General features: G+C 47.5%; 1 protein-coding gene across 1 annotated transcript; it reads right to left on the bottom strand.

Moving 5' to 3' along the window:
- Window positions 1-1,321: 1,321 nt before the first annotated feature.
- Window positions 1,322-5,510, bottom strand: LOC309488169 (uncharacterized protein). The gene is made up of 2 exons (XM_082156243.1): window positions 3,327-5,510; window positions 1,322-2,969 (listed from the first exon to the last, which is right to left on the bottom strand). The coding sequence occupies exons 1-2, from the start codon at window positions 4,317-4,319 to the stop codon at window positions 1,938-1,940; spliced, it is 2,025 nt and encodes a 674-aa protein (XP_082012369.1). The 5' UTR covers window positions 4,320-5,510; the 3' UTR covers window positions 1,322-1,937.
- Window positions 5,511-13,188: the final 7,678 nt, after the last annotated feature.

Genomic DNA, 13,188 nt, shown 5'->3' with positions numbered 1-13,188 from the left:
ATTAAAGTCAAAATTAAGTATGTGTTCTGAGTTCGTCACACCACAGAAAAATGTGTTATTAGCCACCAAGCCAAGTTTGAATGATAAAAAAAGCCGGCAACTGCGGCAAGTACATTCGGACAAAAACGCTCTCGGTTACTGGCGTAACCTCGGTTCTCTCTAGATGAGGGAACGAGTGTTGCGTAAGCTAGCTTACGCTACGGGAAAAACCCTTTTCTCGAGAATACTGAAGCCAAAAAATTATCCTTAATTTTTGCATTAATTTAAAACGCATTGCTGCATAAGCAGACCTAGGCGAAGCAGCTCGCGCGCCTATTGGTTGCTCTGCAGCAACTGCTGCAACCTATCCAGGGTCTGCCCGTGACGACGCACCAATGAGGGCGCGGGCGCCCGTGCACGTCACGTCCCACCAGAATGGGCGTGGCTAAAGGCTATAAAGGCAGAGTCCAGAAGGTTGTTCTTTGGTTTTTCATTCTGAAGCGAACCAGAAGTAGCACAAGCACGGCAGGGTTACGCAACACTCGTTCCCTCATCTAGAGAGAACCGAGGTTACGCTAGTAACCGAGAGCGTTCTCTTACGAGAGTACTCTCGTGTTGCGTAAGCTAGCTTACGCTACAGGAACCCAATGTAAAACGCAGTGCGTGCTAGAGAAGTCCACATATACGTTCCCAAGGGCATGTGCCCGGGGACACACATAATAGTGGTAATATCTGGGCCGACGGGGGTGGGCCCGAGAATATAATGAACCATTCCTGAGTGGGGAAATGGGTGCTTAATACAGTAGAACAGCCAGGATAGACATCTGTGGGCTGAATCTAAGAATGATTTTACAACTGCTTGTCAGACACCTGAGCCGGAGGGACAGATGTAAATGTATATTCACAGTCAGGGGAAAGCCTGATCTGTCGATCTAGTTTCCATGCGGCAGCACGTACTTGATAACGGTCTGTGCCGATCAGCCTGTTATGTTAGACTGACAACAGTTTAGCCTGTAAGGCAGGAACTTCCAGGTTATAAAACCTCATAAATGTAGACGGGGAGGCCCAGCCCGCCGCCATACAAATATCATGGAGTGAAACTCCGCAGGACCATGCCCACGAGGAGGCCATGCCTCTGGTGGAGTGCGCTCTGACGCCCAGAGGGCATCGAAGGTTCTTAGACCTATAAGCTAGAGCGATAGCATCAACTATCCACCTGGATAATCTCTGTTTCGACGTGGCTAGCCCTTTAGTGCGGCCACCAAAAGAAACGAAGAGCTGTTCTGACTGTCTGAAAGCAGCAGACCGTTCAACGTATATTCTTAATGCCCTGACAGGGCAGAGAAAATTCACATCGCCCTCACCTTCAGATCTTGGAAGAGCTGACAGTGAAATGACTTGTGATCTGAACGGAGTGGAAAGCACTTTGGGGACATAACCGTGTCTTGGTTTAAGGATGACTTTGGAGTCATTAGGCCCAAACTCAATGCACGCAGCGCTCACAGAGAGCGCGTGGAGGTCACCCACTCGCTTAACTGAGGCGAGAGCCACGAGAAAAGCGGTCTTAAGTGAGAGATACCGCAGATCCACGGACTGAAGGGGTTCAAAGGGTTCGCCCTTCATGGCATCCAGGACCATGGAGAGGTCCCAGGCTGGAACCAGAGGGGGCCGGGGAGGATTTAGCCTCCTAGCTCCTCTCAGGAAACGGACGATAAGGTCATTCCTTCCCAGTGACCGGCCATGCAAAGGTTTCGTAAACGCAGCTATGGCCGCCACGTATACCTTGAGCGTGGACGGGGACCTGCCCTCGTCCAGAAGCCCTTGGAGAAAGGAGAGAATCTCCGTAACGCTACAGCGTTGTGAATCTGCGTTTCGGGCCGAGCACCAGCCGGAAAACACTGACCATTTAGAGGCGTAGAGCCTTCTCGTAGAGGGTGCTCTAGCCTGAGTAATAGTGTTCAACACTGCCGCTGGGAGATCAGCGGGTACCCATTGATGGCCCATGCATGCAGGGCCCATAAGTCGGGGTGCGGGTGCCAAATCGCGCCTCTGGCCTGGGAGAGGAGATCCTTCCTCACCGGAATCGGCCATGGGGTCGTGCTCGTCAGTTGCATCAGCTCTGGAAACCAAACCTGGTTCCTCCAGAGCGGCGCCACGAGGAGCACAGAGCATTCGCTCTCCCTGATGCGCTTGATTACCTGTGGTAATAGCGCGATCGGAGGAAACGCATAGAGTGGACGGCTGGGCCAGTCGGGGGCCAGCGCGTCTCTGTGTTTCGTGAAGAATATTGGGCAGTGCGCGTTCTCTGACGACGCAAAGAGGTCGATTTCCGCTCTGCCGAAGGTATCCCATAGTAACTGGACTACCTGAGAGTGCAGGGACCATTCCCCGGGGGGAACATTGTCTCTGGACAGCATGTCCGGGCCCACATTTTGGCAACCCGGTACATGTGATGCTCTTAACAAGCGCAGGTTGTGCTGGGCCCACACAAGAAGGCGTTCCGCCAGCGTGTGTAGGCTCCGTGACCTGAGACCGCCCTGACGGTTTATATAGGACACCACAGCCATGTTGTCTGTACGGACTAGGACATTGTGGCCTTTCAGGAAGGGGAGAAAATATCCCAAGGCATTCTCGACCGCTTTCATCTCCAGACAGTTTATGTGCAGGCACCTTTCTGGGGCTGCCCACAGGCCAAACACTGGCCTGCCCTCGTAGAGGGCGCCCCAACCTGAGTTGGAGGCGTCTGTCGAGATTACTTTTCGTTTCGAGGCCATGTCTAGATCCACGCCTGATTGATACCAGTCTGTCACCTTCCAGGGATTCAGCGCTGTGACACAGTTCTGAGTCACCTTGAGGCGAACGCGGCCGGGGGTCCATGCTCGGAGCGGGACCCGCGTTTTCAACCAGTGCTGCAGAGGGCGCATGAAAAGCAAGCCCAGTCGAAGCACTGCCGAGGCCGAAGCCATAAGACCCAGCATCCTCTGAAAGCGCTTGAGAGGAAAAATGCTGCCGACCTTGAAAGACGCTGCCGAGCGCTGAATTTGCAGCGCGCGTTGTGACGTCAGCCGTGCTGTCATTGACACAGAGTCTAAGTCTGTTCCCAGAAAAGAAATCTTCTGGCTGGGAGACAGCGAACTCTTGGTCCAGTTGATTTGGAGACCCAAATCCCATAAATGGTCGAGTAATAGAGCTCTGTGAGCTATCAGCTCTGCCTCTGACTGCGCTAGAATAAGCCAGTCATCCAAATAGTTCAGTATTCGCATCCCCCGCTGTCTCAGGGGAGCGAGCGCTGCATCCATGCACTTCGTGAATGTACGAGGTGCCAAAGATAGACCGAACGGCAGGACGGTGTACTGATAGCTCTGACCCTCGAAGGTGAATCGCAAGAAAGGCCTGTGATGGGGCGCTATTTGAATCTGGAAAAATGCGTTTTTCAGATCCACCGAGATAAACCAGTCTCTCGGGCGAATTTGCGCGAGAATTTGTCTGGTCGTGAGCATTTTGAACGATCTCTGCATGAGGGCTTTGTTCAGCCGTCTGAGATCTAGGATGGGTCTGAGACCACCATCCTTCTTTGGGACGAGGAAATATCTGCTGTAGAAACCTGACTCGCTCAGAGTATGAGGGACAGTTTCTATAGCCCCTTTTTTCAGCAGTTTCGCAACCTCGGTACGAAGTAGGTGTGCTACTTTGTTTTTCACTGTGGTTTCGACCCTGGCTCGAAAGCGTGGGGGTCTGCGAGCGAACTGCAGTGAATAGCCTCGTTCTACCATGTTCAGTACCCAATCTGACACGCCCGGGATCATTTCCCATGCTTTTATGTGAAAAGCTAAGGGGAGAATGGTGCGCGGGCTGTTGTCGCTGAGTGTGTGTGGCACAGATACAGTGCTTGATAGTGAGTACGCGCTCATGGAGGCGCGCGCGCTCTGCACACACGTAACACAGTTCGTGTTTATTGAAGGGTTGTCTGCACACAGGACACATTTTGTGCTTATTGACGGGGGCTCTGAGTGAGTGTGTGTCACAGAGCGACCCGTATTTGTGTGTAGGGGTGAGAGCTGTACAGCGGGCACCTTCTCTATGTTTAAAACACACGCGGCGTGAGCCGGGTTTATTGATGTGGGCCATGAGTGAGTGTGTATCACTGAATGGGCCGTGTTTGTGTGTAGGAGTGAGCACTGGGGAGTGGGCACAGAACCTACGTTTATAACACCATCGGCGTGAGCCGGACAAACAGACAAAATGCTCTTTTTGAGATTTATTTGGGTGGCTGTAAAAAACGGCCTTTGGGTACAGGCGAGCGTGTTGTGTAACGGGCTCGTTGGCTGTGAAATACACATCTCCAGTCGCCTCTGCTGAGGGAACTGAGAGAGCGAAGCGCGCTGATTTTGATGGCGGTCCGGCCGCAGCGAGACTCGACCATCTCCGTCTTCCTAGCGTGGTCAGGAAGACTTTGAGGGCTCAGACTTCAGCACTATCTTGGGCCGGGGTCCCCGGGGGGGAGGCGGCCTGTGGCGGCTCGAAGAGCGCGAGCGCTGCTGAGAGTCTTTCGGCTGGCGGCGTTGTGAAGCTGGCGGCGGGGGCGGCTGTGGCGCTGATCTCCGGCTGGGCGGCTGCTTTGGGCGGCCCGTCGCGTAACTAGTGCGCTTCGGCAAGAAGTGCCGCATGGCTTGTGAGGTTTTCTGCACCTCAGAATACCTTTCCGTAAACCCCTTAACTGCCGGGCCGAAGAGACCTGATGGCGACACAGGCGCGTCGAGGAAAGTGGCTCTGTCGGACTCTTTCATGTCGGACAAGGTTAACCACAAGTGTCTCTCGGTGACGGCGAGAGATGCCATATTACTCCCGATGGCCTGAGCAGCGGACTTGGTGGCTCGTAGCGCTAAGTCCGTCGCACTCCTTAGGTCCGTGAAGTTCTCCGGGTTCGGGCCAGCCTCGTCCATGGTACGGAGAAGGTTAGCCTGATACACCTGGAGCACGGCCATTGAATGAAGCGCTGACGCGGCTTGACCAGCGGCAGCGTAAGCACGACCGATCAGAGCCGAAGTAGTCCTGCAGGCCTTAGAGGGCAGCGAAGGCTTGGCCTGCCATCCGGCGGAAGGCGGGCAGAGGTGCGTGGCTACCGGTTCCTCGACCGGAGGAATGCAAAGGTAGCCCTTGTCTTTCGCGTGAGAGAGCGTTGAAGAGACAGTAGAGCGCAGCCTGGCAGAAAATGGCGCCTTTCAGCTTTTAGTCAGCTCCTCGTGGAGCTCCGGCAGGAAGGGGGCGGGCCTCGTGTGAGGCGTCGAGTGGCGACCGGGCAGAAAGCAGCCGTCCAGCCTGCTGGGCGCGGGTTCCTCGGGCAGCGACCAATCGAGGCCGAGGTCCTCTACGGCCTTGGTGAGCAGGCGGAGAAGTTCGGCGTCGAAGCTAGACCGTACGCCGCTCGACTCTTGAAGGGAAGGGGCGGGGTCTGGAATGGAGCCCGACCAGCCTTCGCATTCAGAAGCCAGAAGAGAGCAGCTGTCCTCTTCTGCGTCATCTCCCCCGGACGCGATGCACACGGGGAGAGATCCGGCATGCAAGCGCTCGCGGCAGATGCCTCCGGCGTTCTCTGTGAACGGCGCTTTTTACGGCGCGGCCCAGAAGAGAGAAGCGGAGGGGCGGGATCCACGTTGAAGGATGCTAGACGAGCCCGCAGGGTCGCCATAGACATCTCCTCACATTCCGGGCAGCCGCCCAGGGAAATCGCGTGGTCCGCGTGACTTTGTCCCAGGCAGGAAACACACAGGATGTGGCGGTCCCCGTCGCTGAGAGCGGCTCGGCAGGAGCCGCATTTCTTGAAAAGAGGCATTTGCAACAACGCCTCGCACTTTTAGGAAAAGCGTGTGTAACGTAACACGCGTGAGAGAAAGGATATTGGCGCCGGATAGCACAGCAGGAACGGCGGCTGAAGCGGCGACAGATGGCCGGCTTGAAGGCTTGTCCCGCTGAAGGCTCTTCGACGGCGCAGGCTTCTCTGGAGAACAGCGAGGTGAGTGTCCACTTCGCTGAAGAGTTGAAAAATCAAAGAACAACCTTCTGGACTCTGCCTTTATAGCCACGCCCATTCTGGCGGGACGTGACGTGCACGGGTGCCCGCGCCCTCATTGGTGCGTCGTCACGGGCAGACCCTGGATAGGTTGCAGCAGTTGCTGCAGAGCAACCAATAGGCGCGCGAGCTGCTTCGCCTAGGTCTGCTTATGCAGCAATGCGTTTTAAATTAATGCAAAAATTAAGGATAATTTTTTGGCTTCAGTATTCTCGAGAAAAGGGTTTTTCCCGTAGCGTAAGCTAGCTTAAGAGAACGGTCTCGCGCAGTAAAAAAGCAGCACATGGGGGCGGGGCTACTTCAACACGACACGAGGCACGCGGCACGAGCTCTGCAGAAAGCGGTCAACGGCATCTCCTCAAAACTCTTACCGTCTGCGTCTACTATGAAGGAAATTGTTCAAGGTAAGTTTATTTCTTTGTTTTTATTTTACTATGTTGCACTCAACTTTTTTTATTGTACTAACGTTACTTGGCGCGAATCGCATGTTTGCAGCCAGATAGATCGTTCTTGGGTAAGGCATTTCACTAGTCAGTGTTCTCCATCAGATTATAACTCTAGGTTTGGGAATAATTGACGACGGGCTGCTGAATTATTTGAAAAATATTAATGCACATCCGAGGTTGTAATGCAGGCAGCCACGACTCGAAGTGCAATTCAACGTCTCGTCGTCAGTTATTCCTCCTCAGTGACCACACCTCAAGGCATTTCTTATTATCAGATACCAAGCCTCAGTTGCTAATTCAAAACGTCATTAGAGCTAACAGAGAAGTGCTTCAAGACCAGCGACATTACTATGCAACTGCGAAATGGTACGCTTTTTAATTTTAAAACTATTTTATTGATAAAGTTTCCGTTTATGGTCTGTGCAAGTGTGTGCCTGCACTATATCTTTGTGCGTTTGTATGGAATAAAGAGCGGGAGAAAGAGAGTATGCGTGCGTTCTATAGATGATAAAACATGAAAAAAGTTTGTAATTTTTATCCTGTTGTTAGTTATATTTATTTGCTTGATACATTTTTTTGTGGGTTTTGGTTATTTTGCTGTTCAAGGCCTTAAGGACCTTTGAGATAACTGAAATAGTTTGGCGGCGTGATATGGAACTGTAACGCGGTCAAATCCTCAAGATGTCTGGAACTACTTGGTCCTGCCTGGAACAGCTGGAACAATATTATAAAGAGGTAATATTGCAAAAGTTGTTTGGTTTTCTTTTATAGGAACCGTTAAATTGATTTAAATGTATTTCCGATTTTCAGAGACATGTAGCCTACTTTTGCAAAATTTGTGAACACACATGCAGTACCATCTATGCATTTGTGAGGCACATGCATGTTTCCAGTAGCATACAGAATGCCCCCATTAGTTTACAGACACGCACTCAATCACTTAATTATTCACTCCTCTCTGGAAAATCACTTCCTTTTACACACAGCTAAACTGTCATGTCTTGGCCCCTGTTTCTGTTAGGATGATATTTTGTTGTTTTCTCTACGGTAACAAACCTAATATTTATTTTTTATTTAATTTATAAAATTTATTAAAATTCCCTCATTTATTTACTTAAAGGGATAGTTCACTCATTGACAGCTATTTAATTAACACTTCGAATGCCCAGAAAGGTAGGAAAGACATCGTTAAAATAGTCCATGTGACTACAAGGTCACGCATGTGCCGTGGTGCTCTCGTAAACGCGGGTCGGAGACTGATACGAAAGAGAAGAAATCGTTGAATGAAGTCGTTTTTTTTTTTGTCTGTGTGTGTGTGTCACGCAAAAAAGTATTATCGTCGCTTCATAAAATTAAGGTTGAACCACTGTAGTCACATGGACTATTTTAACAATGTCTTTCCTACCTTTCTGGGCCTTCAAAGCTGTTAATTTAATTTAATCCAAAATATCTTAATTTTTGTTAAGAAGATGAACGAAGGTCTTACGGGTTTTAATTTAACATGAGGGTGAGTAATTAATGACAGAATTTTCATTTTTGGATGAACTAACCCTTTAATATGTTTCTAATTACGTTCATCTACTAAACAGTTAATTTTCTGTTTCATTTAAAAGTGTGTGCAATGTTATTGATAAGTATCGTTTGCCATGTGCTATATATAATCACTAACATTATTTTATTTATTTTTCTTCTCAGACCTAGGTGTGTTGACCAGTTTCGTCAGACAAGAGTCTTGCCAGATCTATCCAAAGTGGGTGTTACATGCTGGCTGTTTTTTTGTGTGTTTATTTTTTGGGGTCTCTTAAGGTTAATTTACACGCTAGTTCCTCTCATTTGACTGGGCAATTTACACTTTTCTCTTTGACATTGTTTTATCCTCTTAAGACTGTTATCATAATGTTTAAAAATATAATGCAGCATAGTTTCAAAAATAAAGATTCTCATTATTTACTGACCCAGATGCCATCCAAGGTGTATATGACTTTCTTCATCAGAACACAAATGCATATATTTAATCTGGAGGAAATTCAAGCTCTGGATGTATACAATGCAAGAAAATGGGTTCCAGCATTGTGATTAATGTGAGAAACAAATCAATAAGTAAAACATTCTCTACTTTAAACTAGTGCTTCTGACCAGGGCTCTGATACCGTTTGAATCAAAGCATCGTTCCCTTTCAAGGGAACTTCGAGCTGCGTCGAGACGCGGTGGGAACGCCCTGCGTGATTGCGTCGTGAAGCATGTGTATAATCAGTCCAATGGAAAGACGAGACGTCATAGGTGGGTGACGTCATCGACCAGGAAACTATAAGGCAGCCCCGCTGACACAGATCGCGTTAGCTTCTGTGCCTTCAGCAAGCGATCTGTGTATTCTGTCCTTGTCAAGTTGTCTGTCAAGTTGCAATATATATATATATTATGTCAAAAGAGAGCAAGCAAGCGTTGTGTTGTTCCCTCCCCACGTTATATCACGGGTGGGGACACACACTTCAGCTTTGTGTTGCTTGTTTGGGAGTGGAGCATGACTCGAGGGGGCTGACTGTGAGCATTGCGAGAAGCTGTCCGTGAGGACGCTCCGCTCCCGCCGGCCGTTCTTCGAGGAGGACGGTTCGGTGCGCGCGCCCCGAGGCGCGGGTCCCGCTGCTGCCGAGGCATGGCGTCGACGCGCATCTTGGGGATCGCAAATGGTTCTAACAAACACCTGTTCGATCCAGTGCCTTATCTCGGGGAGAAGCACGCTCTGCGGTTTCTCCTCCCCGGGATGAGGCACTCATGCTGCGATTTCCAGTTCCGAGGAATTGGTATCGTTATAGTGTTTTTGTTTAAAAAATAAATAAAAGAAAAAATATCAAAATAAGGCAGATGTTTATGAGTTTTCAATAAATAAATAAGTCAGCTCATAACTCTGTTGAATAAAGAGGAGCTTATAAAAGGAGGTTTTATATAGTGCTGTTGCTAAGTTAAATATTACTGGCCAGCCGAACATATGAGAGTGAAAATATAAGGAAAACTCTATATCTCAGCCTCCTCGTCGGGGAGTGCCGTTTTTTCCCTATCTCCACACTGAGGTGTCGAGATCGTGGAATAAACCGGTTTCTGTTTGTGTTTTATCCCTAAACTTCTACTATAGTAATGTTATGGGTATTAAGTATCATGGTATGACAGTGCCTCGGGTTAAAGAGACGCTTGCGAGCTATCTCTCTCCCGTGTTGGCGTCATCATAAAGGCCCGTACACACCGGGACGAATATCGGCGAGCGTTATTCGCCAGCGTTTTTCAACGCGTTTTTTGTGTTCACAGAACTTCACACCCAAGCGATTTTCGCTGACGATGAGCCGAGTGAACATGCCAATTCATTCCCTGACATTAGATGGCGCTTAATGTAAAACAGAAATACAATACCACTCCATAACAGTCTATACTCTGCAATACCACTCACGACTCGGGGTAAATGTGAATTAGCTCAAGAATATGGGGAATCTTGGGAATATGAATAATTATGACTCATGGTCATAATTCATAAGTCGCATGTACATTTATTTTATCAATTATCGAGATTTCCTTGTTCTGTAACTGGATTGATCAACATCTAATTCGTCCAGCGAATAAAGGTGAGATCATTACAGTTAAGAAGGGGGTATCCCTTTACAAACTCCGAGAAAGTTTTATCTTCTGGCCATGAATATCAAACTTACTGAGTTTCTGAATTAAGAACTACTAAAGGTAGTTTATATCGAGCTTGTAGCTTAGATCTTGAAGTTTCATTGACTTTATAAGGCGGGTCTTCAAACACAGAGACAATTAAAAGTATAAATGGGTTTATTAATAAAATGGCACACCCTAGAGATTATATAAACTACAAATATAAACGTACGTAAAAATGCAAACAAACAAATAAACATTTAACCGAAACAAACATAAAACATAGCGTGATCAGAATGATATGAAATGAGAGAAAGAAAGATATAGAGGGAAGATATAGAGGGTAACTTAAATCACAGACCTAAGAACTGGACACCTGAAATCAGCGTTTAGAGTTAGGCTACGTTACTTGCACGATTCTGTGTTCTTTCAGTGTGGTGCTGAAAAGGGGGGGCGCGCGTGCGCGTGTCCGGCTGGTTTGCGTCTAGCTTCGTCTTCTGGGTCGTTTCGCAAGACGATGTAAAGGCTCACTTGAAGTTAATGTTACCGAGAAAGTTCAGATTCGTCTCCCGGGATGGGAGAGGCTGGAAATCTTAGTTGCAAAGACCGGCTGCTACGACTCGAACATGGGTTCGTTCGATGGAGAAGGCCAGGGCCTCCTTCAGATGTTCCTTGGAGAAGCGCTGCGCCGGGGAGAAGAAGGTCCGAAGAGAGGAATGAGTTGAGAGAGAGAGATAAGATGAGAGGGTTTGGACTTTTATCAGTGTCCCAGGTGCCGTCCCCTCCTTCATGTAGGACGAATCAGCTGTCGAGATTTTTCGAGCGGGAAGATTCCTTTGTCCGGTTAGACACGCCCACTCGAATGAGTCATGATTGACTTTAACTTGAGAGAATCCTCTCCAGACATATGAACTTATAAAACAATGCGCATCACTGAATTCTGCTATCGGAATTCAACTCCGTTAACTGGAGAGGATTACAGAGATATCAAAAATAGAATATAGGCTTTGTAGCAATGCAGAGATACATTATTATGCATTTGTATAGGCATTTGCAGTTCTATTAATGTTACAAATAGGACATATGCTTTCCTATGGTTTACACACACCTCTTAAAACACAAATTTATATATTTAGTACATTTAAGAGTGACTTTATGGGTAAAAGTCCTTTTCTGTAGGGGGTTTCTGTTTCAAAGTCCAGAGTGGGTTTGTGTGTGTGTGTGTTGGAATGTTGCGACCCTGTTATCTCATGCATAGGGCTGGATAGCTCTGTGGTCAAATTTTATGACCTGCCAATGAGCTCGGGTTACGGAATGCGATTCTACTGGGAGAACATTCTTCAAAAATACATTTCAGATCCAAACACTCGAAGATCATAACTATATGATCAAAACAACATTAATCACACATGCATACAGGAAGTTCAGATACAAGTCTGAGTTGCATACATTAAAGGATGTTGGTGTGTGTGTGTGTGTGTGTGTGTGTGTGTGTGTGTGTGTGTGTGTGTGTGTGTGTGTGTGTGTGTGTGTGTGTGTGTGTGTGTGTGTGTGTATGTGTGTGTGGAATGTCACGAGTCTATAAAAGTCACAGGGAGTCCATGCTGAAATGGGGGTTTTAGAGGGGATTCTCCCAAAACAGGGTTTCCTTATGTGACTCAAATGTCCCTCGGGGGAGCCACAAAGATGCAATTTTGACCGTTCAAGCAGACTTGGAGACGCCATGAACAACTCGTTGTCTGTTTGGAGATCAGGATTTACTAATTTGAACAGCATGTGACCGCATGTCATAGTCATTGTCGTTACAGTCTATACTCTGCAATACCACTCCATAACAGTTCTCTTTTAACAAGATTTTTGTAGTCGCTGTCGCGTTTGTCATATAGTTCTTTATTCCGACACCAACGAGACCAGCAGCTCTACATTCATCTTGCCTTGCATCTTCCTCGTCATTTCTTCCTGGCAGTGTCTGTCTATGGGCAATGTAGATGCTACTTGGCGTATATCTTCTTCGCTGTTAAGTATGTGTGCTCGGCAAGACCGTTTTGTCTTTGAGCGCCCCCAAGTTGTGTTTTACTGTAACTTCAGAAGCTCCAGACACGTGAGCAAAAGCGGCAATCTCATTGGTCGGATAGTTTTTGACGCGGCGCGTCAAACCAAAAAAACGAACCCGAGGCGTTTAAAAAAAAATTACGCTTTTACGCGTGGCGTTTTTCGCGTCGGTGTGCACACTCACATTGGCGCCCTTTGTTTAGTCACGAGGCGTTAAACGTCAGCGAATATCGCGCGCAAAATTCGTCCCGGTGTGTACGGGCCTTAACCCCGACGTGACCCACCAGCCACTATAAATAATAGATAAATATTATTAGGCAGCACTGGTAATGCTACAAAATTATACTGGTGTTCAAGGACAAGCACTAAGCTGGTTCAAATCATACCTATCTGACCGCTACCATTTTGTCTATTTAAATGGAGAAAAATCGATCATAACTCCAGTAAACTATGGAGTGCCGCAGGGATCTGTATTAGGCCCTCTGTTATTTTCAATATATATGATGCCACTTGGAAATATTATAAGGAAACATGGAATTAGTTTCCATTGTTATGCTGATGACACTCAAATATATATTTCATCACGGCCGGATGAAAACGCAAAATTTTCCAAATTGACAGAGTGTGTTAAAGATATAAAAGATTGGATGACCCGTAATTTTCTTTTATTAAATCCAGACAAGACAGAGGTAATACTTATCGGTTCAAAAAACCGCCCACAAAACCTCGCACAATACAACTTTAACATCATAGGATGTCCTGTTACTTTATCCTCTACAGTAAAAGACCTGGGTGTTATACTCGATTGCAACCTGTCTTTTGAAAATCATATTTCATATGTTACAAAAACAGCATTTTTCCACCTTAGAAACATTGCTAAGCTACGTAATATGCTATCAGTTTCTGATGCAGAAAAGTTAGTTCATGCATTCATGACCTCGAGACTGGATTACTGTAATGCTTTACTAGCTGGTTGTCCTGCATCCTCAATAAACAAGC

The sequence above is a fragment of the Leuciscus leuciscus genome, assembly GCF_965113295.1.
Source record: "Leuciscus leuciscus genome assembly, chromosome: 2".
Taxonomy (NCBI): Eukaryota; Metazoa; Chordata; class Actinopteri; order Cypriniformes; family Leuciscidae; genus Leuciscus; species Leuciscus leuciscus.
This window is presented reverse-complemented; position numbering and strand designations above follow the sequence as displayed.

What these genes read in the sequence shown, in the direction of transcription:
- LOC309488169 (XM_082156243.1), bottom strand. Translation starts at nt 4,319, where the DNA reads ATGTGTATTTCACAGCCAACGAGCCCGTTACACAACACGCTCGCCTGT. An exon ending in GTCAGAGCTATCAGTACACC is followed by an intron (nt 2,970 to 3,326) that starts GTCCTGCCGTTC and finishes TTTCCTCTCAAG; the next exon opens with CGCTTTCAGAGGATGCTGGG.